The following is a 24,149-nucleotide window of genomic DNA, read 5'->3' as shown; positions in this document are numbered from 1 at the left end:
GTGTACCAAGTATGCCAAAGTTACACCTCAGGCAGGGGATAACCTAAAGGTAAGAGGAAAAGGAAACCTGGGCCATGGTCGCAGAGTCGTGACCACCTTAGGATTGTTGCGGATCGGGGATGGGATGGGAGGGATCTTGGTTGCGGCCTCGACTGTGTTCGCTAGAAGCACCGTCGTGATTGGAGCGGCCGAGCTCCTCCAACCATACAGCCCCTATATCTCGGACTAAACAAGTGCAGTATAAGTTTACCGGTATAACCACAGAATTGCAGGAAACAACACTCACCAACTCTTTATCTCGCTCTCTATCAAGAGAACGAGAGAGTCGCCCACGCGGATGGCCAGGTAGAGGGCAACGAACCACAACAAGGAGGACCGAGGGTAATCGGTCAGTTGCTCGACTATCTTGTCTAAAGACTGCATAGCTAAAGAAAAGAAATAATAAGAAGAAAGTGACGGGGGATAAAAGAGAGTAAAAAAAGAATTTTGGGTAAAGATCGTGGTTGTTAAGTTATGTGTGAAATAAGTATAGCCAAACTTATCATAAAGCAAGGCTACAGGGAGAAAAGAGAGATTCAGGACCATGGCCGCAGTCAATGTTATTATACTATCTACTTTGCTAAACATCCTACACAGTCGCTCCTTCTCTACCGGGCAAATTTCGGTTTTGGAAGGTCTTGACGCGGATTGTACACGCCATGTGTTATCACGCAGCAGGCACACTCGGCAGTGCAGTGGCCATATACTCGAACAAGTTCCTTCCCCTCAGTACTGCGAGCGGCGACAGCCATTCGCCCAGTATCCACGTAGTACTCGTGCAGAGGTTTCTCACAACACCCGCAGGCGCGTCCACAGCACCCTCCGCCCACACTACAGGACCGACGCTCGTTATACCATATATCAGAACGGCCCTCCCTATCTTTATGACCAAACCGTAGCTTGAAGAGCCTTGCCGCGGCGTCATCAGGGGCGTCATGCCATTTGTCGAATAACTTGAGCTGGATTCGGCGGAATTCAGCGTTTAGTACTTGGAGTTCTCGCCTTCGGTCTTCTTCAGTATAGGCATCCGGATCGTATTCCGGGACCATGTCCATGCTCATCTGATCTGGAGACCGGAACTGGCGTTTGGTTGAAGTTTGGTTCTGCAGTAAGTTGTACTGGTAAACATCGCTGTTCTGTTTCAGTTGACGCATCCTTTGCAGTATTGCGTTGCGCTTCTCGCGATTGTCCATATACCACCAAGCGAAGTCACACGCTTTTTTGTAATATGAACGGGGTAGGTAGTTATATTGGAGGCGGTTCCAATCTACCGCGAACTGATAGGCAAGGTCCTCGAAAGTCTCGTGGCCAGGGAACAGATTTCTTATGATACCGAGGCACATATTGGCGGAGCTTTCCCAGAGCCAGGCAGTTGGTTGAGAAAGTGGCGTCGTAGTAATAGCAGTAACAGCAGAAATTGTAGAAAATGTAGAGGTTGTAGAAAATGTAGAAATTGTAGAAGTTAAATAGGGTCAGGCGAGAAAGGTTGGTGAGTATCCGGTAAAGTTTAGATCAAGTGGTGGTATGTTGACTCATATATAGATTTAAACTTCTACATATGCGTACTGTTCTCGAGCCCTCTAGTTTTGCCGACATTGCCGGAAGTTGTTTCCGGGCCTTCGGTCTTGCTGGTTATACGGATGGCTAGTGTAGGCGAGGTTTCTCAGACCCGGTAGATCAGATACATTATGTCTGGGAAGAGACCCTCGACCATGGCTGCCGAGTCATTTTCATTATACTAACTACTCTGGTAAACAACATCGTCGTTAACAAACAAATCTTGGGTCGGGAAGGCGTTCGTCTGGATTGTAGACACCGTGTGTCATGACACAGCAAGTACATTCAGCTGTGCAGTGGCCAACTATTCGAATCAGCTCCCTGTCCCTTGTGGCCCCGTACCCATTTGGCAGATAGTACTGGTCGAGGGGTTTCTCGCAGCATCCGCAGTTACGCCCACAGCAACCGCCACCTTGACTGCAATCAGCTCTCCCTTCGTACCATAAATCAGTAAGCCCGTTTATGTCCCTATGGTTTTCGCGTAGCCCAAAGTATCTTGAGACAGCATTTTTGGGCATTTCAGACCATGTTTTAACCAACCTGCGGCGTATTTGTTGATATTCCTCGCGTGCCTCCCAAATATCTTGCTGTCGGTGTGCTTCAGTATATTCATCGGCCGTGTAATCTGGCAGCGTATCCACCTTCTCTGGGGGCTGGTCCTGGGGTGGAGTACAATCAAGCTCTGGAAGCAGGTCGAACCCGTAAGCCTCGGCGTTTTTGTTTGCATCATGGACCCTTTGCGGCGTTGCACTGTGTCCATCCATATCCATCTGCTTTGCGGTCTGGGGTAGAGAACATGTATCGTCTGGAAACAAATTATCCTGGTAGACCTCGACGCTGTGTTTCAGGCCATGGATCCTTTGCAGTATTGCAATGCGTTCGTCCATGTCCTTCTGAAACAACCTGATGCGACTCGAAGTGGCCCGAGAAGGGTAAAGCACCATCATAAATTCATTCCATCTTAGTTTTAACCCGTAGGTGAACTCCGCGAGAGTCTCTCGGCGGGGGATCAGCATCTTTATCATATCCAACCACATAGTCGAAAGCTTTTTGAGAGTTGGTGGATGTGGTAGTTTCAGTAATAGTTGTGACTGGTTGTTGGCGGAGTTGCAGGGGTTGCAGAAGTTAAGTAACTTAAGTAGGGGATCAGGCAACAGAAGTTTGGCGACAATTGTCCCGTAAAGTTTAGATCAAATGGTGGTATGTTCGGATCACGGTTTGAATTCTCCTGACCACCAATGATCAGGTCATAGTTAAGCTTCTACGTATGCGTACTGTTTTTGAATATATGCAGCATGATGCACGGTTACCGGGATATTGGCACCTGAGGTAGAACTTCACAGCCGCGAGATGAACCTAGAAAGCAGGAATATGTAAGTATGTTTATATGCATCTTGAACAAGCATCAGCTTTTACTGCATCAGAACCGGAGCCAAAGGGTATGCGCACAGATATCATATGTCGTGGCATGCAAACAACCATCTATCGCTAAGCTTTTAAGAAAATACAATCAGTTCACCCAGATACCATTCAAGCTTTCTCTTTCTTTCGCTTCTTCCCATCCCGGTCCTTGCTCTTCTTGGACTTCTCCTCCGCAGCTTCAACATTGTCTAAGGAGTGTTTCTTGGACTTCTTCCGGGGTAGCCCAGCAACCTGGCTCGCATCACCCTCTGTCTGCTGGTGTTTCCGTTTCCTCTCCTTCTCCTTCTCAGTCCCCTTGGGTACTTTGAATGCCGGTTCCTCGCCCTCTGACTCTTCAGAGCTCGACCCAAGTGTCTCCGGTGGGCCATCACCGCTTCCCACAGGTCTGAAGCGCATCTTCAGATGCTTGGGCTGTTTCCTTGGTGGCTTCTCCAGTGCCTTGGCAGCTTTAATGCTAGTTTCTTCGAATTCCGCGCCGCCGGGGATATCAATCATTTCTTGGATATGGTAGGTCGGGACGTTCGTCAATGTACTCTGATAGGTTTGCGCCTTGGGGTCGTAGATGAATAGTGTCTGCGGATTGCTGCTGGCTTGGCTGACACTTTCCTCCAGGATCCCGAATTGCACACCATTGTGCTTCAGAATCGGTTCGCCCTTCAAAGCTCCACCTAACGAGACCTCCTTGATCTTTGAGAGGGGGAGAGAAGCAGGCGCTGTGATGTGGAAGACTTGCTTTCCACTTAGAGAGGATAGAGTAGAGGATGTTTTAGAGGAGGACTGGCTTTTGGCGGATTTGAAACCTTGCGGGGGCTTGTATTGCTGGGGAGCGCGGAAAGACCGTGATTTTGAAAGCCTGGTACATATATTAGCTACTGTGAATCACCGCCGGACCTGACTTGGAGAGCCTACTTTTGACCTGACTGGCTCTTGGACTCTTTCTTTGAAGGCTCGCTGTCGCTCGAGCTATCTGACTGTTCCTCATCGGAGGTTGAGCTGGAAGAGTCTTCGGCTTTGCGATTTGACTCGGCGGATGAGCTCGATTCGCTTTCTGAGGTTTCTTCGCGAGCCAGCTTGGGCTTCTTTTCTGTCTTTGGCGCCATTGCGGTCAAGCTTGGAGGTGCTCAAACGGAGTTTGCTGCTGGATCGGAACTGCGGTGTATAATTCGATGAAATATTAATCAATAATATCTGTGACGTGATTTCACCGGGACCGAAACAAATTTATGAGAATTGGCGCACACTCTGCCGTTCCTTGAGGTTGAGACTTGAGAATAGTTGCGACAGGCCGAGTTGAAGTTGGAGCGAGCGATCTTTTTTTTTTTTGCTCCGCAGAGCACGGACCACCACCGAAACTCCGCAGGAAATTATGCTTTGATGAATTCCACGCCGCAAACCCAGCTTGCGCAAGATTGCTAATTACGAGATTGGAGCTCAGCTGGCTTTAAATATGATGAAGAGAAAGGCTGAGAAGCAGCAGGCGGCAGGTAGGATCTCTCGGCGTCCTCAGTCGCTGTCCTCTCATCACTCTGCGGATACTTACAATGATTTTTTTTTTCTAGCTCCGCTCAGCGCAGTCGCCGCGCGCAAGGCCCGAATGCAACAGACGCAGACGACCGTCACAACTGATACTACGACTACGCATACGGAACCCGTCGCGGAACCGCCGTCTAAAAGACCGCGACGCTCACTGGAAGAGGCCCAGTCGCAATCGACGTCGGAGGGACAACGGACAACACGAGCCACGAAGCGGGGGGCAGTGAAGGCTGAAAAAGTGCAGCAAAGGGTTGAAAACGGAGCAAAGGAGACTCGCTCAAAGAAAACAACCGTTGAGGTTGAAGACCGCGGAAACCAGACCTCTAGCGAAGAGGAGGAAGAGGAGGAGGAAGATGTGGAGGAGAATGCGGCTGGTGTGATGGCTGTTCCTGAGGGGACCGAGGATGGGTGATTACTCCCAAAGCTACGGTTGATTGTGCCGTTGTACTGACCGCTATAGTTATGAATCTCCCGCCGATACACCGTCACTCACGATGGAGTTTCCGCTTTCAAAGATGCGGTTGAACAAGAGCAATATCGTCTACAGCGATGAGCATACCCTCTGCGTTCGCATCCGCGAGAAGATGGTACGCATACTTTGTTTTAGTCTGTGGAATATACTAATTATCTGCAGAGCATTGTGATGATCGGGCATTATGATCTCTGGGTAAAACGGGGAGTTGTGAGCTTGATGGGTGCCAAGTTACACCCCTCGCCCCGAGTTTACCGGGTCTACGCTCCCTCGACACATTCGCTTCCTGTGATCAAATGTGTCACTGGTGTCGATGGTGCGGCGGAGGTCGAATTCAAGTCATTCCATAGCGGTCTCACTCGTCTGAGAGACCTGTCGCCTTTGTATCAGCGGGTGTGGAATAGCGGAAACTCTCCAGCAGACAAGCTCAGCCTGAAAACGGTTGGGCAGGACGTGCGGAGGACGTTCTCTGTGGTGAGCATGCTCTAATTATATTTTCGGACATCTAGCATCTAACTTGCTTAGCTCCATACGTCTGCGGACGACTCACTGAACCGACATCTCCGGCCGCTACATTTGGAAAAACAATGGAGTGCCGCCATCAAAGTCCTGTCCCAACGATCTGGCCGACTCCAGGTACTGATTTGCGGTCCCAAGGCGTCAGGAAAATCTACATTTGGTCGTTACCTGCTTAACCACCTGCTCAGCCCGGCACCGCAGACAGAGACCAACTACCACAACACCGACGGTGTCGCTTTCCTCGACCTGGACCCAGGCCAGCCGGAATTCTCACCTATGGGACAGGTGTATCTCGCTCATCTTCGCTCCCCTGTCTTCGGTCCGCCATTCACCCATCCGTCCCTGGATAACGAGCGCGACGGGTCAATCGTCCGAGCCCACCATATCGGCGCATCATCGCCCAAGGAAGACCCCGACCACTACGTGTTAGCCATCACAAACCTGATTGAGCAGTACCACGCTCTACTAGCGACATACCCTCAATGCCCTCTCATCGTCAACTACCCCGGCTGGATCTTCGGCCTAGGCCTAGAAGTCGCCACATACCTAATCAAAACCCTCGGACTCTCCGACGTCGTGTACATGAGCGAAAAGGGTCCAATGGAGGTCGTAGAACCTCTCAGCCAGGCAGCAAACGTGTCCAAAATTCCGTTGACCATCCTACCCTCTCAACCCACGGAATTCGTGAGCCGGTCCAGCGCTCAGCTCCGCTCAATGCAGATGCAGTCCTACTTCCACATGTCCCAGCCAAAGGGCGTCAATCACCCCATGTGGCTCGAGAGACCGGTCTTCAAGAACCGCCCGTTCCGCATTCTATACTCGGGTCCTAACCGCGGTATCCACGGTATCATGACCCTAGGCTCGCAAATCAGCTCAGATCTTCTATGCGAGAGCCTCGAGGGCGCAATCGTTGGCGTCGTCGCGGTCGAATCCCCAAACGCCCTCCCGACCCAACCAGACACATCAAGCATCGCTGAAAAGCAACCCAACGACGACAATGATGATGACAACGAAGAAGAAGAAGAAGAATCCACCTCCGACATCGACATGGACGCCGACACAAACGTAGACAACACCACCTCCTCCACATCATCATCAATCACATCCGCCCTCGCCCGCCTAACAGCCCCAACAAAAGAATCCCTCCCCTACCTAACCACCGGCCCGGGAAGCGACACACCCCTACACCCAACCTCCTCCCACAGCCTCGGTCTGGCACTTGTCCGCTCCATAAACACCACAACCCAAACCCTGGACCTCCTCACCCCGATCCCGCCATCCAGGCTCGCCCAGTCCCTTGAGCAGGGCCACGCGCTCGTCCTCGTCCGCGGCGCCCTCGATAACCCCAATTGGGCGGTTAGCGAGGAGTACTATGCAGCTAGGGCTGAGGAGAGGAGATTCCGGCGGGGTCTGCGAAGTCAGAATAGCAACAATCAGAATGAGGATGGTGGTGAGGGTGCAGGTGATGATGAGTTAGATGAGAAGGAGAAGAAAAGGATGCACACACTGTTGAAAGAGCGGATCCGGAGGGCAAAAGATGTGCCGTTTATGACTGTTGTTGAGGACCATGGGAGGCGGAGGCAGGATGAGGCGCGGGCGCAGAGGGCGCTGTGGAAGTTGAGGAAGAAGGCTGGGCCTGAGAGTGAGAGTGAAGTTGGGTATTGAGCGTGGGCTCTGGTTTCTTTCATTATAGACTATATAGAGATTCGCAGTTTTAGTGCGTGTCAGTGTCATTCAGACTATACATACTATGGCTATTCAGGCACCGTTAAGCATCCTACCTAAATCTTAACAGCTACATATCTATTGCTCGCACCCTTCAAGCACATAAATATACAATATCCTCATTTCTATACCTACTTCCACGTCCAGAATCCGAATTCGAATACCATACCGATAATACCGTTTAACCGCCAAAACAAGAAAAACAAGGCAATAACAATCTGCACGCCACCTACCCAAGTCCCCTACATAAGGAAAGTTTGGCGTACCTGTGACCGAACAAAAGTCCATCATAATACGGATAATAATAGCACCGTACCCTTCCCTGCCCTAAGAGTAAGAATGGAGAGAACATCTGCAAGGACGGCATCGTAGAGAGTTTAGTTGGGTTTAGACCGGGTCCATGCTTCAGCCCATGCTTAATCCTTAGAGGCCCGACAAGTCGACGACGCACGCCCAGCATTGTACGAAGAGGTCCAACTCCAACGGGACTTTCATTAGTACGAATGTTCGGAAGGAGCCCGCTTTATGCAGCTACTTAGCTCTATTGGTAGTCTAGACTCTGGTCGAGATATTCGAGGATGAGCTACTGGCGTAGTGTACCAAAAAGCAGTCCAGGGTTCTTCCTGGATGTTGTGTTGTTTGCGATGTTTGCGATGCGGTCTGGCTTGCGAAAGTGTCCATGGATGCGGACTGGAGGTCCGTCCGTCATCGCACTCGGTCGCTGTCGTTTGTCTTCACATAAGGCTGAGCTGGCGTTGGAACTCGAGCTCGAGCTGGTCGGATTCGAAACAAGAATCTACCAAGTCCGCGGAAATTCAAACCAGACGGGGTCCAGCCCTGCATGGCAGGGAGATGGCGGTATTGAGCTCCTACCCGGCTGGGTAAAGCTGAGGGGTTCCAGAGTTCCAAAGAGCTTGGGGATACATCTGGGAATGCAGGCTAGCTGCAGCCTGCAGGTGAATTTACGTAGTTGGAGAACTGGACTGTCAGAATGTCAGTGCGCCCCGCCAGACTCCAATACGAAGTTAATGTCCGACTCCGGACAATGGCATCCAAAAGTCCCACTGGCGTGCGTCGAGGTTTGCAATTGGAATGAATAAAATCGCTCATGCTAGAGTTTGATGCATAGGTTAATTGGGCCGGGAAAGCTTTTCCATAACATGTTAAGTCTACTCCGTACAGTGGCAGGTGGGGTGGCGTCCAGTGTCCACGGAAGTAAATTGCTGGAGCTTCTGGGGATCCGTCTAGATCCAGGTTGATTAGAAACCAAGAGGAAGATCAACTCTCGACACCATCACTGGCTGCAGGTTGAATGGGAATGTGTTTCAGTTGACTAATGATATGCTCGACCAAGGTCAGAACGGCGTTGTATATATTGTCATTATTGGCAAGTGTTTACAAAGCCAAGCTCCTGCCATGGCAGCTCAACCACCCCATGGGCGAATGTCAACCGGGCCGGCTTATTACTTCGATCGGCAATTGATTTGTCTGGAGAGGTTCACCACTTTCACCAGTTTGTAAACCGCCCAACTGGTGGAGGCGCCACGGTGGAGCATACAGGCAGCGTTCTTGAGTTGTTGGCATTGCCGCGGTGGCGGAAAGCGGAAGCCTTCATCTGGCTGTGGACCTTTCACTCCGAAGCGGCGCGATTTTCTTCAGTCTGAACTCTTCAGCCTTAGGTGTGGTTCTATTGGTGGAGTGGGATCCGTTGGAAGCTCCATCATCGTGGAGTGTCGTGTGTTGAGTTTCCTCATGGGACAGAGAGAACCGCCACGAGACGATCGCTCAGCTCAGGTCAAACAGTGAACTGCCAGGGAAATTGCAGGGGCAGTGAAACTGAATCATGAATCGATGATGTAAGTATAATGCCGCCAAGACTAGGAACAGGATGAGGCGGAAGCTGTCACATACATGTTTGGACGGAGTAACTTTTCCCACGAGGTTTGGTGTTGATGGAAAGTGAACTGGTACAGTCGCTTTGGACTTTTGGTACAACCTGAGAGACTTTGGCCGAGAATGCGCCGGTCGCATCCTGCACCCGGCCATTATCGATTGATCCAACGGATCCTTCAGTCAGACTCTTGCGATTACTGATTACCATTGTCTGCATGCAGGAGACAGATACTAGTACGTAGCTCCATGCAAGAGAATCACACCCCAGTTCAGCCGCTTGTTGGAGCCTGGAGGCCAATCGGACCAGAGGGAGCAGCAGAATACCATTGTCTCAATTGGGTGAAAACTGAAAAGACCAGCTGCTTATCATTGCGGTGCCTGAAAATGGATCAATCATTCATGGACAAACAATCCAGTCCACATTCTCCCGCCAGGATTCAATAATACAACGGCCAAGGATTGACCGACTGAACAATGAGAAATGCCTGCTCCCTGTTTCGCTCCAGGGCCTCGCGCGTCCCACCGTCTGGTCCGTCTTGTCATTCCTGAATCCTTATTCAATATTCATCCGTCATAGCCAACTCGATCCCGAGGCCGGAGGGTGTCGTGAACTGTTCGGATGTCCTGTTGCGAAATGGGGAGACCTCCGACCATCCAAACATGTGACGGAAGCTCTCTTCCGCTGCAGCTTCCTACTCTGGACAGCGTACTCGGAGCCTGCAATTGTTTTGCGGGCGACTTGGATTTGTCCCACCAGCAATTGCCTCTAGCCGAGCAGTAACCCGCAGTAAGGCTAGCGGGTGATCCGGCACCACTGCACCAAGCATACGGTCACCAAGAGGCGTCGCGGCTTCTCATTCAGCCTGGCAGTCAGCTGCCTCGTCCTTTTCTTTTTCCTTTCCTTTCTTTTTCTTCATCTTTTACTCTTCTGATTTCTCATACTTGTCCAGTAGCAGCCTGGTAACAGTCTAACAGATTCTTGAGTCCCTGACAGTCCGGCGTCCGCCATCGTGTGCCTTTTCGAGTGTGGATATGGAGAGTGGATGACTGGCTGATCGGGCGTGATTGACTTCTTCCATTACCCGTTCTACAGAGCTTCGATTGCGTAAAAGCTAGGCGAGTGGGCCGCCGTTCCGATGGCTTGGGTACCTACAATAACATGTGTATTCCTGCTGCACTTGTGACTCCCGATCTTTGCCATCGAGCTGGGATGCAGACAGTCGACATTGACAGGCATCTTCCTGCGCCGCGGTGAAACTCAGCTGGGGAAACCCCGGCCTTGACTCAAACAATTAGGCCGAAGACCGTTTTCTGTCGGGCTCCAGCCGCGGAAAGGGGGATCTGACTCTGAGTCGCTGCCGCAGGATCCAAGCTGGATTATGGACTATGGATACGATAGCTCACTCTGGCTTCCCACACGGCTGGTCGGGTAGCAACATGGTCGCGTGGCTGGCTCCGTCCCAAATGAACACCCCTTTTATTCACCTGAAGCACAAGCACAAGCCCTGGAGTGAAAGAGTGAGAGAGCAGTGTATAATACTAGTACCGTACGGGCCAATACGGTACCGGCGTCCAGTTCCAGACCGGAGCAGCCGCGGGTGGCAGCCAATCAGGGCTCGATTAATGTGGTAACTTTCTTTACGCAGCGGGCTCCACTTGTGCCCCCCCTTCCTGTTCCCGATCCCTCTGGGTCTTCCTCTTTCGGCGTTAACGATCTGAATTCTTAAATAAAATAAAAGAGTAAGATGTACTCCGTAGTCCGCCGCTCCCTGCATCCTGGATTCCTTTCGTCTTTGTCGTCTGGAGTCAAGGGTGGCTCGCCCTATATCACCGAGTTGAGGTCCCCCATGCTCTCGTGAGATCCGCCTCTCTTCTCCATATCTCTTATCCCACGCCTTGCTTCCTCCTTCTTGCAGTCTGCTCCTCGCTTGCATTTTTGCTCTTCCGCTTCCCCGGCCCAGCTCTTGCAGGAGGCTGGCCCTTTGTTGCAACACCTCGCGCATTTATCCTCGATTCGCTCCCTCCCTCGAGTCTCTCCACTCACAATCTGCCCTCGCTCGGTCAACACTGCGTCATTGCCACCACCTGAACCGCCGACCAGCATCACCACTCGAGCTACCGGTGATAGCCGTTCGTCCGCCGTCCGTCGTCTTCGAAAGCATGCATTGCGATTATGGAATAATCTTGTTGCTGGATAGTGTTCGACGTTAATCTGCAGTTGTTATGGATTTCATTGTGAGTCTCTTCTCCCCTTTGCCGATCTATGCCCATGCTCCTGGATGCCATCCTCGTTTTGCCTTGGTTTCGGGCTGCGATGTGATTGCGTCAACCTCGCGCATCAATCCTTCGTTGCTTTTTCCGTGGGGTTTCTGTCTCCTCGCAGCGAGTCTCATCGAATTGGGACCCCACGATACAACCCCAGGATGACTGTGTGCGACGTGGCCGTGCGCTCTTGTACTCCCCGAATCGTGCTTTCCAAGACTCCGGGCAATGTGTTACGGCTTGATCGGCTAACCATGCGTTTCGCTTGCACAGCTTTCTTTAACGCACTTCTGCGAGGTACATGGTCCCACCTCGATCATCTGCTCGCAGGTCCTCCCTTTCTCCTGCTCGCAATGTTATCCGGAGAAATCTACCCCCTCGCCCGAAGACACCCCTGCGACTTCACATGACACCGTCTCTTCTCATGGCCTTCGCAGCAGTAATGCCAGTAGCAAACTCTCCCCGTCCTCGAAATCGCCTGGCAAGCCGGCCGACCAGGGCGGCACTCCCCATAAAATTGAAGACTACCCGTGCTTCGTGAAGGGGCAATCGAATGCGACCGAGACGCAAAAACTAAATATTCTGGGAGGCGCAGATGGTGACACTTGCGCAAGCTGTAGCTTGACCCTGCCGGAGGATGTGAGCAAACAACTCCCTCCTGGGGCCCCCGGAACTGCCCGCAGTGACGGGAAGGGCAAAAACGGCAGCCCTGTGCTGCGATCCAGGGAGGTCGTTTCTTCGTGCGGTGCAAGTCACCCCGAGCAGGACGACAGTACGCACGACTCGCACATCCACGGCTCGCTTCCCGACTCCCTTCACTCATCATCCGTGGCTTCCGATGTATCCTGCCACAACCACATCCTCACATATCTATCTCTCAAGGGACCGCCAAACCCTGCGGATTATGCGCTACTTCGACGCTCCTCCATCAGAACCCTCAGCTGTGAGCTTTTGCCACGCGGACTTTCCTCCGGCCCATTGTGTTTCGGTGACTCCAATGCGGGTTACACAATCGCCTACATATTTCGACTCCCCGATCCCATGGCCCGCGGCAAACGGCGCAGCTATGCGCTTGTAGCCTTAGCGGGCAAAGATGCGCGCAGAGCCTTCCGTGCCTGTCCCATAATTTGGCGCACCTTTGATCGAATTGCAACTTCCATCTACACTGCCGCAGAGAAGTTTCAGGAGGAAGAGAAACGTCGTGATGAACAGAACAACGCAGTCAATCGGCCTGGCAACCGACAGTACACCCCTGTCTCTTCTTTTCTTACCGGACGTGCTGTGGACCCAGATGGGCAACTTCGCCGACCAGGTCAGGTCAAAGCCAGAAATCTGACAGAGATTGTCGGCAACCCCTACCTCTTTGCAGAAATCCACGGAAGCTTTGTAGCTTTGCTACAACAACTTGGCTCCATGTTTGGGGTCCCTCCGATCTCGGAAGAACGCTTTATTTGCAGTACCGTTCACGAAGAGGGAGAGACGAACCATCGCCGCTCCGTATCATCGACTTCCGGAAAGGGGAAGGAGAAGACCTCCGCGCAGAAAGGTGACGATGATCTCGGCCTGTCGAACTTGGACTTATCTTCAGGTCCTAAGCCTATCCCCATTGCGCCCCGACGATCTGTCATCGCTTAAGCAAGTAGTATATCACTAGCGGCGCTATGACCTCTTGCTAAGCTTTACAATATGATCGCCAGCTTAAGACTCGAATCCATTACCACCTTCTACAACAACCATTGTACTTTTACCACTCTTGGAGGATATTTTCGCGTCTGATTTTTGTTATTTTTTTTTTCCGTTGTCACGCATGATATCAACATAGACTACGGCGTCTTCCAGACTGGGAACGGAGTTCGGGATGTATTATAGGCAGCGGTTTTCTTTTATTTTCGCTTTTTTTCTTATCAAGCGTGCACACTTTTCTTTTTCCTCGCTTTTTTGCTCACCTGAACGTCCTGTTACTACTCTTTCTCATGATTTTCTCCGGAGATGAATATGGATCCGACGTCCAGTCCACCTCTTGTCATCATATCATGACTTGATGTGACCTCGTTCGTCTAAATGTCGTTACGACGCCATGGAACACGCGCTTACTACAGCCACGGCCACGGCATTTTGTATTGTATGCATACTTGTATTTCTAGGGATACCCAGGGTTAGGGTTCTTGTCGAGCTTACGGGTTCGTTCATCGCATTGAATTTGATTATTTAATTTACTACCATTAGTTACGGAGTACTCTTGATCATATAACGTAGATCCAGCTATCTAAATCTCTGCAATCTGCATCCCGGCGCCACTTTGAAGGTGAACAAGGATCAAAAGCCTGAGTTGAGCCATAACCATAACCATCAACCAAACTGCCCAGGACTAGAACTAGGACTAGGGCTAACAGTATATCTTGTACAACCCACACTGCGTACTACATATGCGCTGTACTAGTAACTAACTAACTAACCTGTGCTTAGCTATTTATTACATAGTAGCAAGTCGTGGCACGGTGCACTGCTGTACTAGGAGTAGATCGATATTGAAAAGCTTATCTTGCATGCTGATGTAGATCGATGAATGGATGGGCCCGGTCTCGCTCGGGGTTTCTCTAGTTTCTTATCTCTAATTCTCTATAGGTATGGTGCAGATAAGGTTGCTTGGGAGCTCCACTTCGTTAAGTACGTGTTGTGTTGTCTTTATCTGGTTATGTATAAGCTTGAAGCCTTGTGAGCTATTACACGTGGAAATTCTCCGGTTACAAGTGTACCCTCATACGGTAAGTTTATACTTGCAATAGTATTGGTAAGTACTGGTATAATATTGTGCATTGTTATGGTAAAATTTCGAGTACATATGTACTCGCGAATGGAAGGAGGGAGGAATAAATAAGATATAGAAGAGGTTGATCATGGAATGCGAGAAAGTCATCATTGCGGCGCGACTGCCCAATATCTGCTACTAAATTGACAAAGTACATACATAGAACGCATAGCATTATGACCGAACCGAAGAAGCACAACCCAAACACCGTCATGATTGAATAAAACTAAAGCGTGGCATTTATATACGCAAGTCCAAGAATCATCGGCCTGTAATGTAGTCTCTGTTCTCGATCGTCACACTCTTGGTCATGTGGCTGACCTTGTACACGCCAACAAGTCGGGATGCGAGTTCAAACTGTAGTGGAATTAGTAAAGTCATGAGCTCCAGGTCTAGGTTGAAACCTACCATGTTGTTTCTTAGGGAAATGACCACAAATTGCGCGTTCTTGGTCCGCTCCTTGATATAAGATGCCACAATAGAAACCTGAAAATCTGTTAGTGAGATCGCAAATACATATCAAAGGATTGAGACTCACGTTTCGGAAATCCAGCGCCGCATCAATCTCGTCCATAACATACAGCGGCGTAGGCTTATAGTGGTGCAGAGCAAAGACCAGTGCAAGACTAGAGAGTGTCTTCTCACCACCGGACAAGTTACCAATATTCTTCCAACTTTTCTTGGGCGGCATCACTGAGAAGAGAATGCCCTCGGAGAACGGATCAAGGGAGTCCACCAGCTCTAGCTCGGCATTACCACCCATGGTGATCATTTGGTACATCTCCTTGAGACGAAGAGAGATGATACCAAAGCCCTCCATGAAGCCATTCAAACGAGAAGACCGCAGTCCGTCCAGACGAGATTTAGCACTATCCCGGCTGCTGAGAGCGGTTGCAAGATCAGCCGAACGTGACTCGTGCTCCGCGGCTCTACGGCGATATTCCTCGATCACGGAAAGGTCGAGTGATGAGTTTTGCGTCTTCTCTTCCAGGGCTGCGATAACTGCCTTCAAGGAGTCCTTGTTCATCTCAGATAACTCGTCCTTGGTGAACGTCTGGAGCTCGCTAGGCTGTTGTTCCTCGCCTAAGTCGCTGACGTTTTGTATCGTCAGCTTGGATAGCTTGTCTTGCCAGTAGCGACTACGCTTTTCGTTCTCCGACAGAGCTTTCTGGTTCTCCTCGAGCTTGTTGCGCATCTCAATCTCCGATGCTCGAGTTTCGTTCAGTTCTGCTACCTTTTCATCCAATTCGCCCTTCATAGTTTTGAGCTCGGCTTTTTTGGCATCAAGGGCCTAACAGCTGTTAGTTTCCATATCAACAACGATTCTGAGTTGACTCACATCCTGTGCCTCATCCACCTTCTGCTTCCACCCAGACGCGTCGCTGGCTTGGTTGGTCACATCCTCGTTCAGCTTCTCGAGTTCTTCAGCCATGTGTGCAAGTTCCTTCTCAGCATCTGCCCGAGACTTCTCGTGCTTCTTTATGAGTTTCTCGTTCTTAGACTTAGCAACCTCTGCGTTAGAGATTTCATCAGACAGGAGGCTGATCTGCTCCTTAAGCCCGTCGACCTTGGCTTTCTGGCTGCGTAGTCTGACACCACCAACCTCCATGATCTTGTTTTGAAGTTCCTGGATCTCTTCTTCGATTCCACCCTTTTGCGAGCGAAGATCCTCGATCTGCTCCTCGATACTTGAGATTTGTTCCTCAAGAGCCTTGACCCGGCCTGCATCAGTCTTTGACGGCACATGCGCTGCACTTAGCTCCTGAACACGCCGTTCGGCGTCAGTCCGGCTGCGTTTCGCACTGTCGATTTCGATCATAATCTTTTGGATCTTCGTTTCTGCCCGGGGAATCTCTTCGGTCTTCTCCCGCAGAGCTGCCTCTACTCGCCTTTGCTTCTCTTGGAAATGCTGGAACTTCCTCTCCATCTCTTCGAGGTCACCCTCCATCTGCACAAGTTGCTCCTTGCTAATGTCGCCAACCTGTTTAGATGACATGGCACCGCGAGCAACACGAGTACCACCACCACTCATTGTACCGGAAGTGTCGATGAGCTGACCGTCAAGTGTGACGACTCTCCAACGCCTCGCGCCGTAGGCGATTCGGTTGGCTTGCTCGAGGTCCTTGGCGACTAGAGTGTTTTGCATCACACTGTAAAACGCCGGAGCAAATTTCGGGTCCTTTGGCTTCACCAGGTCAAAGAGACGGGGGACATTGTCGGGAGTAAGGATCGTGTTCAGATCACGCTTGGGGAGACGGTCCAGGAGGATAAAGTTGGCACGACCAAGGTTGTTCTTTCGCAAGTAATCGATACATTGCTGTCCGACCTCGACAGTGTCGACAACCATGTTCTCGAGCGCAGGGCAAGCTGTAGAAATTGCAACATCGTATTTCTCATCAATTGTGCCGAGATTCCCAAGTCGACCGTGGAACCCTTCAATACGGCCAGATTCCTTAAGACGCATAAGACCGGTCAAGACACTTCCACGATTTTGCGTATTCGCAACACTGGCTCTAGCCTCCTCAGCCTTTTGGCGAGCGTTAGAGACATGGGCGCGAACATCTGGTTCCTTGACGCTATATTTCTTGAGGTCATTCTTCAGCTGTGCGACATCGTCGTCAAGACCTGATCTTTGGGCCTTGGATTCTTCAAGGTCCTCTTCCTTCCGAGCAATGGACTCTTCGATTGATGAAATCTTTGATTGCGCCTCCTCGAGCAGAACAGCCCCAGAATTGCTTTTTTCCCGTAGAATATCAAGTTCACTTTGTGCCACAGCAAGTGCGGACTGTTTCTTGTTGATCTTCTCATCCCATGGCTCCAGGGATTTTTGCTTCACGGCAATCTGGTCCGAGAGGCCTTGAGTTTTGCCTTTTAGGCCATCGCGGATTGTCGAGAGTTCCTGCTCCTCCACCTCAACCTCTTTTTCGAAACCCGCAACCTCCTTGCTCTTATTTTCGATATCATCGCTGTGTTTTTGTACCAAGCTCTGGCATTCTGATGCGGCATGGCGGGCAGTGGTCATGGCCTTTTCCAGCTTCTTCTGTTTCCCAACCAAGAATTTCTTCTTCTCTTCAAACTTCACAGATTCCTTGTCATACTTGGCCATGCCCTTTGCTAATTCCTGCGTCTCTTTCTCCATACGTTCATACTCCTTTGTAGCACGTTTGTATACTTTTTCCAGCTCTTTGATTCCAGACTCGTTGCCTTCGTGCTTTTCAAGCTCAAGGTTTAGGAGCTCTTGCATCTGGAGTATGGCCTCCTCCGTGACCCGGAGATTGTCGGCACATTCATCGATATAGATCTGGTACAGCGCTGATTGTTTCTGGGCCAACTCATTTTCCTCACGAATGTACGCAAGGGCTTGGTCCTTCTTATCGACAAGGGAGGTCTTCTCCTTTTCGACATGCTGAACACGGTTGTTCTTTTCGACACATACATCGTTAAGCGTTTCGAGTTCAGCTGCAGCCTCCTCAATAGGTTGCTTGTATTTCGAGGTGCCAATAATATCTTCCAGATATTCCAAAAGTCCGTCCTCATGCTCGTTTGCAGCCTTGGCCTTCATTTGAGCAATGGACTCAACTTCACCTTGAAGGATCAAGAAACGTTTGTGGTCCAGGTCGATTCCACGCTCGCGAAGGAGATTCGTAACAGTCGTAAAGTTCGTCTCCTTTCCGTCCATATAATACTTGCTGGAGTTGTTCTTAAAGGCCTTGCGTGAGATAATCAGTTGGGAATCTGGTACTACTTCATGCTCGCCACCGGGCAGGTCAGTAACTTCTTGGAAACAAACTTCGACTTCACAGTACGGCAGACTTGGGTGGCTAGCCGAGTTATGGATCAAAGCAGAGATCTTGCCTTGTCGCATTTTGCTGGCTCGAAATCCGAATACAAATAACAGGGCGTCAATCACGTTCGATTTTCCGGATCCGTTGGGACCGACGACGGAGGAGAACGATGCGTGGAAGGGCCCTACTATCTGTTTTCCTGCGTAACTCTTGAAGTTATTCAAAACCAAGGTAGTCATCATGAGACGGCTCTTGGGACCTTGTGGTTCCTCAGGCATTTGAGGACCGAGGGTCCGCGATTTTAACATGATGTCCATGGGTTTATCGAGGATGGTGGTATTCGGGTTGATGATGGAAACTTGCGACTTTAGCTCCTCGGCGGGTTTCGCGGGCGTCTGGTTCACCGCGGATTCTGTGATATCGGCGAGCGGAGGTACGCTATCTCGCTGGGAGTGCGGTTGAGATTGCGGCGAAAGCGAGGGCTCTGGAGTTGGGAGTGAGGACTTTTCCGGGTTGGGTGTAGAGGAGACACGACTCTTGCGGGCCATACTTTTTCTTTTCATTGCCGCGGTACGTGAAGGAGACTCCGGCTCTTCAGGCTCCATACTCTTTCGCTTTATCGCCGTGTTCGGTGACTCGTTTTCGTCTTGCGCGCTCGCAACCGACTCGCCTTCTTCGCTCGGATCAGCAGGCGAAGATGTCTCTGACTCTGGCGGTTCTCCCGTTTTCGACCTCCGTGGTCTCCGGGTGACCTGCGCAGTGGGCGTCTCAGACGTTACTCGTCTGCGTGACCCTCTCGCAGGTGCTCTTTTCTGGGGTACTGGCGTGAATTCTTCTTCGTCTTCGTCGTCTTCGTCGGGGTTGGATGGGGTGGGGGTAACGTTTCCCTGGTCTTCGGACTCGGAGGTGGTTTCTTCTAACACATAGCTCTTGCGCGAGGCAGAGCGCCGAGAAGGCCTGCCTCTTGCGATAGACGTCATTATGATTGTGGGGTAATCTTTGAAAGAAGGTGTCGCATTAAGGCGGATGGAGGCGTTGAAGGCCGATGCGGTGATGTTGGATAAAGCTGAGGGAAGCGATTGGGAAAGTGGGTTGTTTACATAGTGTCCCGAATAGGAAAAGTGCTGTTTTCTGCCACAACAACAAAAGGGGACAATCAGTCATGTGATCTACCGCCTCGCGTATAAGCTATACGATACGGTAAACTTATCGCCGCAGAGGTTGGAGGTCAACAGCGATAGAACTTTGAGCTGCCTATTCACAATGGCTCCTTGGGAAGAGTTTGATGCCATATTCCATTTCAACAGAAACTTCACATATGATGGCAAGGTCATTGCTCAGATTATCAAAAACCGTGGCGCGCTAGAAAACCAACTCTTTGCCGACAGGCTGCTAGAGTTGCTCGGTGTTCAAGCAGGTACTTATTCCTCCGCACCTTCAAACAGCAATCCTGTTTGGCGTACTAATAATATTATAGTCACCAATATTTATCCCCCTGTCTCAAATTCGGACCTCCGAACCCTGATTCGCCATATTGTCTCTTCCGAGCTAGACATTCATCAAAAGCAAAGCTTGATCTACTATATCTTAAAGGATTGTCGGGCTCCAAGTGATGCAGCTGCGCAATTTGCGCGGAAATGCCATCTGCCGGAAAAATATAGGTTATTCATAGAGGGGCTTTGGCACCTTGATCGGCTTGAGTTCAAGGTACGTTTTTCCGCCTTTGCTTTGTACACCAGCCGATGCTAACAATTATATAGCGGGCGATCGAGTATCTCACTGAACCTTCCATTATCCCAACTTTCCCCGACGAAATCCTTTACGCGCTTACCCTCTCGCATCTTCCGAGACATGATGACAACCTCGTGATGGCCTATTACCTCACGGTCAACCCGCCTTTGACCTCCAAGAAAGCCCAACGAGCCTTCATGGAGACTCTATCTCGGGCTAGTATCACAGAGGCCTTTTACTTTACTCGCAAGCACCACGATGCCCTTCGTCAAATGTATCTTACCCAGCTCATCGAGTTCGTCCACACAACAGACGCTGGGCAGCTAAGGAGCACACGAGCCATGGAGCTTATTGGTCTCCCTTTCGATGATCAAGAGGAGGAATGGTTCGAGAATTCTCTGCTTCGTGGAAATGCGAAGACATTACACGGCGCCAAAGACACGGTAATGATGCGCCGCCTTGCTACTGGAAAGACCGCAGGGCTTTCTACGGAGCTGGAATCTTTGGGCGGGAAGAAGATTGATGGGTTGAATTGGGACATGCTCAAACAAAGTATGGAGCCCGCCCAAGCGTCGACCAGCAGATGACAATTCTGATGAGTGTAACCTGTGAAAAATGAATGGTCATGAGATACCTGTGGTTTGGAGCGGGCGTTACCTGGAAATATTGCATTATCTTGTGAGCAATGGATTATGTAGTAGAAGGCGCAAGCTGGGTTTGGATTATTTCCGTTATTAATTTTTTTTACAATTTCCACCAGCACTTCTTTTTAAGATGTTTCACCGTATAAAATCACTACTAGTAGCGCTTACTGAGTACCGGCCTCTTGCAGTACCTTCGAGTCCGTTGACGATTTGTTTGTAAATGCGTAAGTTACGAATACATAATTGTACATACAGCACCAGCATTTCGGGCGCGATAACCGCCCGTGCGGCGTCTGGTATTGTAACACCCATGAGTCTGGAACATCAAAGGAACTTTGTCAAACCGAGATAGAACTCGATAATTCCAACTTCCAACGAGCGCTCGCAAATCCGAAACATCAGTGATATAAACTTGAATTTTGAAGCCTATTCGAAATCCTGATTCAGGCTGGATCGAGCCTTTAAAACAACACAGGCGCGAAGTGCCTTTGGAGGAAGGTTTTCGCGCAGAGCAGTCATAGCGCGCAACCCGGCTTAGGACAATATGGTCGTTTGTCGGTTTTTCCAACAAGGCCGATGCCGATTTGGAGGTGAGAAGGCTCGGGTTCCAACAGCTAAACGAATTTATAACTGACCTTGCTAGACCAATGTAAAAATGAGCATCCTGGCGCCCAACAACAGACATTCACTGGCGGCAACCGATTTGGCGCACTCTCGGGAGGCAGCTCTGGTTTCAACAGTATGTACTTCCCTCTTCTGTTATGGATGCCCGTGTCTTGAGCTTTCTGTGTATTCTGAAATGAATCCGTGGAACGGAGTTGAGTCGGTCCTAGGATTCCAGGATCATTATCCACCACCGGCTGCTACCTTTCATCTAACCATGATTATATGGTTGAGATAAAAAAGCATGTCAATGCATCTTTACTAACACTGGTCAAGGTCGCGCCTCCTCTGGGCCGGATCAGCAATCGAAGCAATCACAGGAGCCGGCCAAGTATATCCTATCTATTCTAAATTTTTCAAGGTTGCCAGCTAATACCGTTGCAGCTATGGAGTAACTACGGACGATATCAAAGCTGACTTGGCTGCTGGCAAAGGAAGACCCGATTGGGTCTTCTCCTGCTATGGTCCTGGGCGAAATGCTCCCAAGCAACTGTTTGGAGGTCCACAGCGAGAGCAGAGCTTCGAAGAGCTCCGGCTACGGCATTATGAAGCCGCTGCCAGCGGAAATCCAGGCCCGGCAATTCAAGAAGCCGAGAACATGTATAATGAGGCCGTAGATCAGATGGAGGTTATATTGAAAAACCTCGGCGCGGCCGTCAAATACGTTGTTGATGGAGGGAAAGAGCATCCGAACAGAATCGATATCATTAAAGGCAACACCGGACCTGGGGCTAGCCAACCCACGGCTTTTGGTCAACAGACACCAGCATTCCAAGCTCCAGGGTTTAGTCAACCAACGTCCAGTACACCGGCTTTTGGCCAATCTTCATTTGGCCAGCCGTCTCTGGGGCAGCCTTCTGGTTTCGGTCAACCATCATCCCTAGGACAACCCTCTGGCTTCGGTCAACCTTCTTTAGGACAGCCTTCTGGATTTGGTCAACCAAGTGCTCTGGGTGCTTCGTCTGGCTTTGGTAAGCCGGCGTTTGGACAACCCAGCCAACCCAGCCAACCCAGCCAACCAAGCCAACCCAGTTTCGGCCAATCCAGTTTCGGTCAGCCGTCGTCAATGGGAGCCTCACCATTTGGCCAAGCTACGGGTACTGCATCACCGTTCTCCCAAGTCTCAGGCCCTACCAGCGGATTTGGTCAGGCCTCGGCCTCTCCGTTTTCACAAGCGGGCTCTGGATTCGGGCAGCCGTCAGCTACCCCTGCGACAAGTGGCTTCGGCACGCCTTCACAACTGGGGAATCCTTTCGGCCAGCCCTCTGCTCCCCTAGGGCAACCTAGCCAGCCAGCTTCCGCTCCATTTGGGGCTGCGGCACCGCAGCCAACACCTGCACCCTTCGGGCTACCAGCTGGAGGTGCACCACAGATCTCTCAATCTACATCGGTATCATCCGGACAGGTAGGCGCTGGGCCGCCACCGTTACTAAAAACAGACAACACCAATGACCTAATTCCTATCCCGCCTCTAAATGGAGCAACAACACGCGATCCCGTGTCGAAGAAACTACAAAGTTGGAAGGGGCAACCAGTACAATACATCGATGACGCGCCCTGTTATTTACACCCTCAGGACCGAAAGACGTATGTTAGGATCTTTTTTCCTGACGGGCCCCCGGACGAAGCTAGCCTACGAGACGCACATGGGGAGCCAGACAAGTATACCCCAGAGGTTACGGAGCAGTATGAATTCTTCATTAAGAACGGATGTTTCGAAGACGGGCTCATCCCCAGTGTGCCGCCAAAGACGGAGTGGGTTAGCTTCGATTTTTAGGATTGGAAATTAGGACATCTTCATTGGGGCACTAGGTTTTATCATTCTATCTTTCTTAATTGGCCGAGGATGCGGTGGCTTTCAATATACCGGGACGAAAGGCGTTTCTCTAGAGTAAATCTACAGGTTATTATTTTACTTCCAGTCTTACGGTATCACAATCTACAGTACGAGAACAACTCCATTAATCGGAATATACTTTTTCCAAATTTCCCATTTTTATGCCTATTTTTAACGGGTATCGAAGCCGATTCGGTAGTACCAGGTCTTCAGCAAGCCCATCGTCAACCACACCCACACCGACCCAGTGAAGGATTAGCGCAGGCGCCAGTTCAATTCCCTTCTTCCAGAGTAGAACTAGAATTGATTTAAGCGGCAATGGTGACCTCAACCTCAACACCAGCCTCGATGTTGATGATGATCTGCTTAACGGTCTCGGTGGGGGCGAGGAGGCTATAGAATCATTAGGGTTCTGTTCAAGAATCACTCCAAGGAATGCTGCCCAGAGCACAGTAGATATTGGGGTACATACTCGATGAGACGCTTGTGGATGCGCATCTCGTACTTGTCCCAGGTCTTGGAACCCTCACCGTTGGGGGTCTTACGGGTGGAGATGTTCAGGGTCTTGGTGGGAAGACGGACGGGACCCTTGACCTGGAGGGACTTGGAGCGAGCACGCTCGAGCAGAGCAGCGCAGACAGACTCAAGGGCAGCGACCTTGCGGGAGGTGAGGGTGATACGGATCTTGTGGACCTTCTAAACGGCGAGAAGAATGAATTGTTAGTCCATTGTCTCTTCAATCTCAGCAGAGAATTGCATCACCCGGTAGGACGCAGAAGACTCTGAAATGGAGGAAATAGGCAACGTACGGGGCCCTCGCCGAACTCCTTCTCTTGCTTGTAAGACATGTTGACGGTGAGTTTGCGGTGGAGAGACCGGGATTGAACTTGCTATTAATCAATTAGCTTGTGGTGTAGAGTAGATGTAATCGAGGAAGACATACCGCAGATGAGGCTGTATGCCAATCAAGACCTGAACTTCGGGGTTCGGTAAGGTGATGATGGCCGTTTAAGTTGAGGGTGTCGTCGTTGAAGTGGATGCAATCAAAAAGCGACTTTTTCTCATTCGGTCAATTTCTTGTGCGGGTTGGAGTCTTGGCGCTCGCCTATCTACAAGCTAACCCGATCTGTTGAACTCATTGATGCTGTATTATTACTGTAATATCAATACGACTGCCGCCTTTATGAACGTTACACCGTACTCTTCACTCGAGATAGCCGCCCAAACATATGCCGGGTCTGAAGCATTGTAGAACTGA

The 24,149-nt window shown here is 50.5% G+C and overlaps 9 protein-coding genes across 9 annotated transcripts; 4 read left to right on the top strand and 5 right to left on the bottom strand.

Annotated features, from left to right (window-relative positions):
- Positions 1–647: 647 nt before the first annotated feature.
- On the bottom strand, positions 648–1,382 carry APUU_70807S (uncharacterized protein; the record flags this gene model as incomplete). Its single annotated transcript, XM_041695721.1, has 1 exon — positions 648–1,382. The coding sequence occupies one exon, from the start codon at positions 1,380–1,382 to the stop codon at positions 648–650; it is 735 nt and encodes a 244-aa protein (XP_041561423.1).
- A 423-nt stretch (positions 1,383–1,805) lies between these two features.
- On the bottom strand, positions 1,806–2,612 carry APUU_70806S (uncharacterized protein; the record flags this gene model as incomplete). The annotated part of the gene is made up of 1 exon (XM_041695720.1): positions 1,806–2,612. One exon carries the CDS (start codon positions 2,610–2,612, stop codon positions 1,806–1,808), a length of 807 nt encoding a protein of 268 aa, XP_041561422.1.
- A 514-nt stretch (positions 2,613–3,126) lies between these two features.
- APUU_70805S (DNA-directed RNA polymerase I subunit RPA34) lies at positions 3,127–4,118 on the bottom strand (the record flags this gene model as incomplete). The annotated part of the gene is made up of 2 exons (XM_041695719.1): positions 3,127–3,871; positions 3,928–4,118. The coding sequence occupies 2 exons, from the start codon at positions 4,116–4,118 to the stop codon at positions 3,127–3,129; spliced, it is 936 nt and encodes a 311-aa protein (XP_041561421.1).
- A 347-nt stretch (positions 4,119–4,465) lies between these two features.
- grc3 (putative RNA processing protein Grc3) lies at positions 4,466–7,207 on the top strand (the record flags this gene model as incomplete). Its single annotated transcript, XM_041695718.1, has 5 exons — positions 4,466–4,502; positions 4,578–4,959; positions 5,012–5,138; positions 5,186–5,497; positions 5,549–7,207. The coding sequence occupies 5 exons, from the start codon at positions 4,466–4,468 to the stop codon at positions 7,205–7,207; spliced, it is 2,517 nt and encodes an 838-aa protein (XP_041561420.1).
- A 4,176-nt stretch (positions 7,208–11,383) lies between these two features.
- On the top strand, positions 11,384–13,057 carry APUU_70803A (folliculin domain-containing protein; the record flags this gene model as incomplete). Its single annotated transcript, XM_041695717.1, has 2 exons — positions 11,384–11,395; positions 11,696–13,057. 2 exons carry the CDS (start codon positions 11,384–11,386, stop codon positions 13,055–13,057), a joined length of 1,374 nt encoding a protein of 457 aa, XP_041561419.1.
- Positions 13,058–14,492: 1,435 nt separating this feature from the next.
- On the bottom strand, positions 14,493–18,996 carry smc4 (condensin subunit SMC4; the record flags this gene model as incomplete). Its single annotated transcript, XM_041695716.1, has 4 exons — positions 14,493–14,588; positions 14,640–14,717; positions 14,770–15,522; positions 15,571–18,996. The coding sequence occupies 4 exons, from the start codon at positions 18,994–18,996 to the stop codon at positions 14,493–14,495; spliced, it is 4,353 nt and encodes a 1,450-aa protein (XP_041561418.1).
- Positions 18,997–19,279: 283 nt separating this feature from the next.
- On the top strand, positions 19,280–20,334 carry APUU_70801A (ELYS family protein; the record flags this gene model as incomplete). Its single annotated transcript, XM_041695715.1, has 3 exons — positions 19,280–19,433; positions 19,494–19,723; positions 19,777–20,334. 3 exons carry the CDS (start codon positions 19,280–19,282, stop codon positions 20,332–20,334), a joined length of 942 nt encoding a protein of 313 aa, XP_041561417.1.
- Positions 20,335–20,935: 601 nt separating this feature from the next.
- Positions 20,936–22,831, top strand: APUU_70800A (FG-nucleoporin nup42; the record flags this gene model as incomplete). Its single annotated transcript, XM_041695714.1, has 4 exons — positions 20,936–20,981; positions 21,035–21,130; positions 21,331–21,385; positions 21,439–22,831. 4 exons carry the CDS (start codon positions 20,936–20,938, stop codon positions 22,829–22,831), a joined length of 1,590 nt encoding a protein of 529 aa, XP_041561416.1.
- A 368-nt stretch (positions 22,832–23,199) lies between these two features.
- On the bottom strand, positions 23,200–24,030 carry S10a (40S ribosomal uS10 domain-containing protein; the record flags this gene model as incomplete). Its single annotated transcript, XM_041695712.1, has 5 exons — positions 23,200–23,284; positions 23,364–23,587; positions 23,701–23,781; positions 23,835–23,945; positions 24,013–24,030. 5 exons carry the CDS (start codon positions 24,028–24,030, stop codon positions 23,200–23,202), a joined length of 519 nt encoding a protein of 172 aa, XP_041561415.1.
- Between the last annotated feature and the right edge of the window lie 119 nt (positions 24,031–24,149).

Source organism: Aspergillus puulaauensis, chromosome 7 (assembly GCF_016861865.1).
Source record: "Aspergillus puulaauensis MK2 DNA, chromosome 7, nearly complete sequence".
Lineage (NCBI taxonomy): Eukaryota > Fungi > Ascomycota > Eurotiomycetes > Eurotiales > Aspergillaceae > Aspergillus > Aspergillus puulaauensis.
The sequence above is the reverse complement of the archived record's forward strand: the minus strand, read 5'-3'. Positions and strand labels throughout refer to the sequence as shown.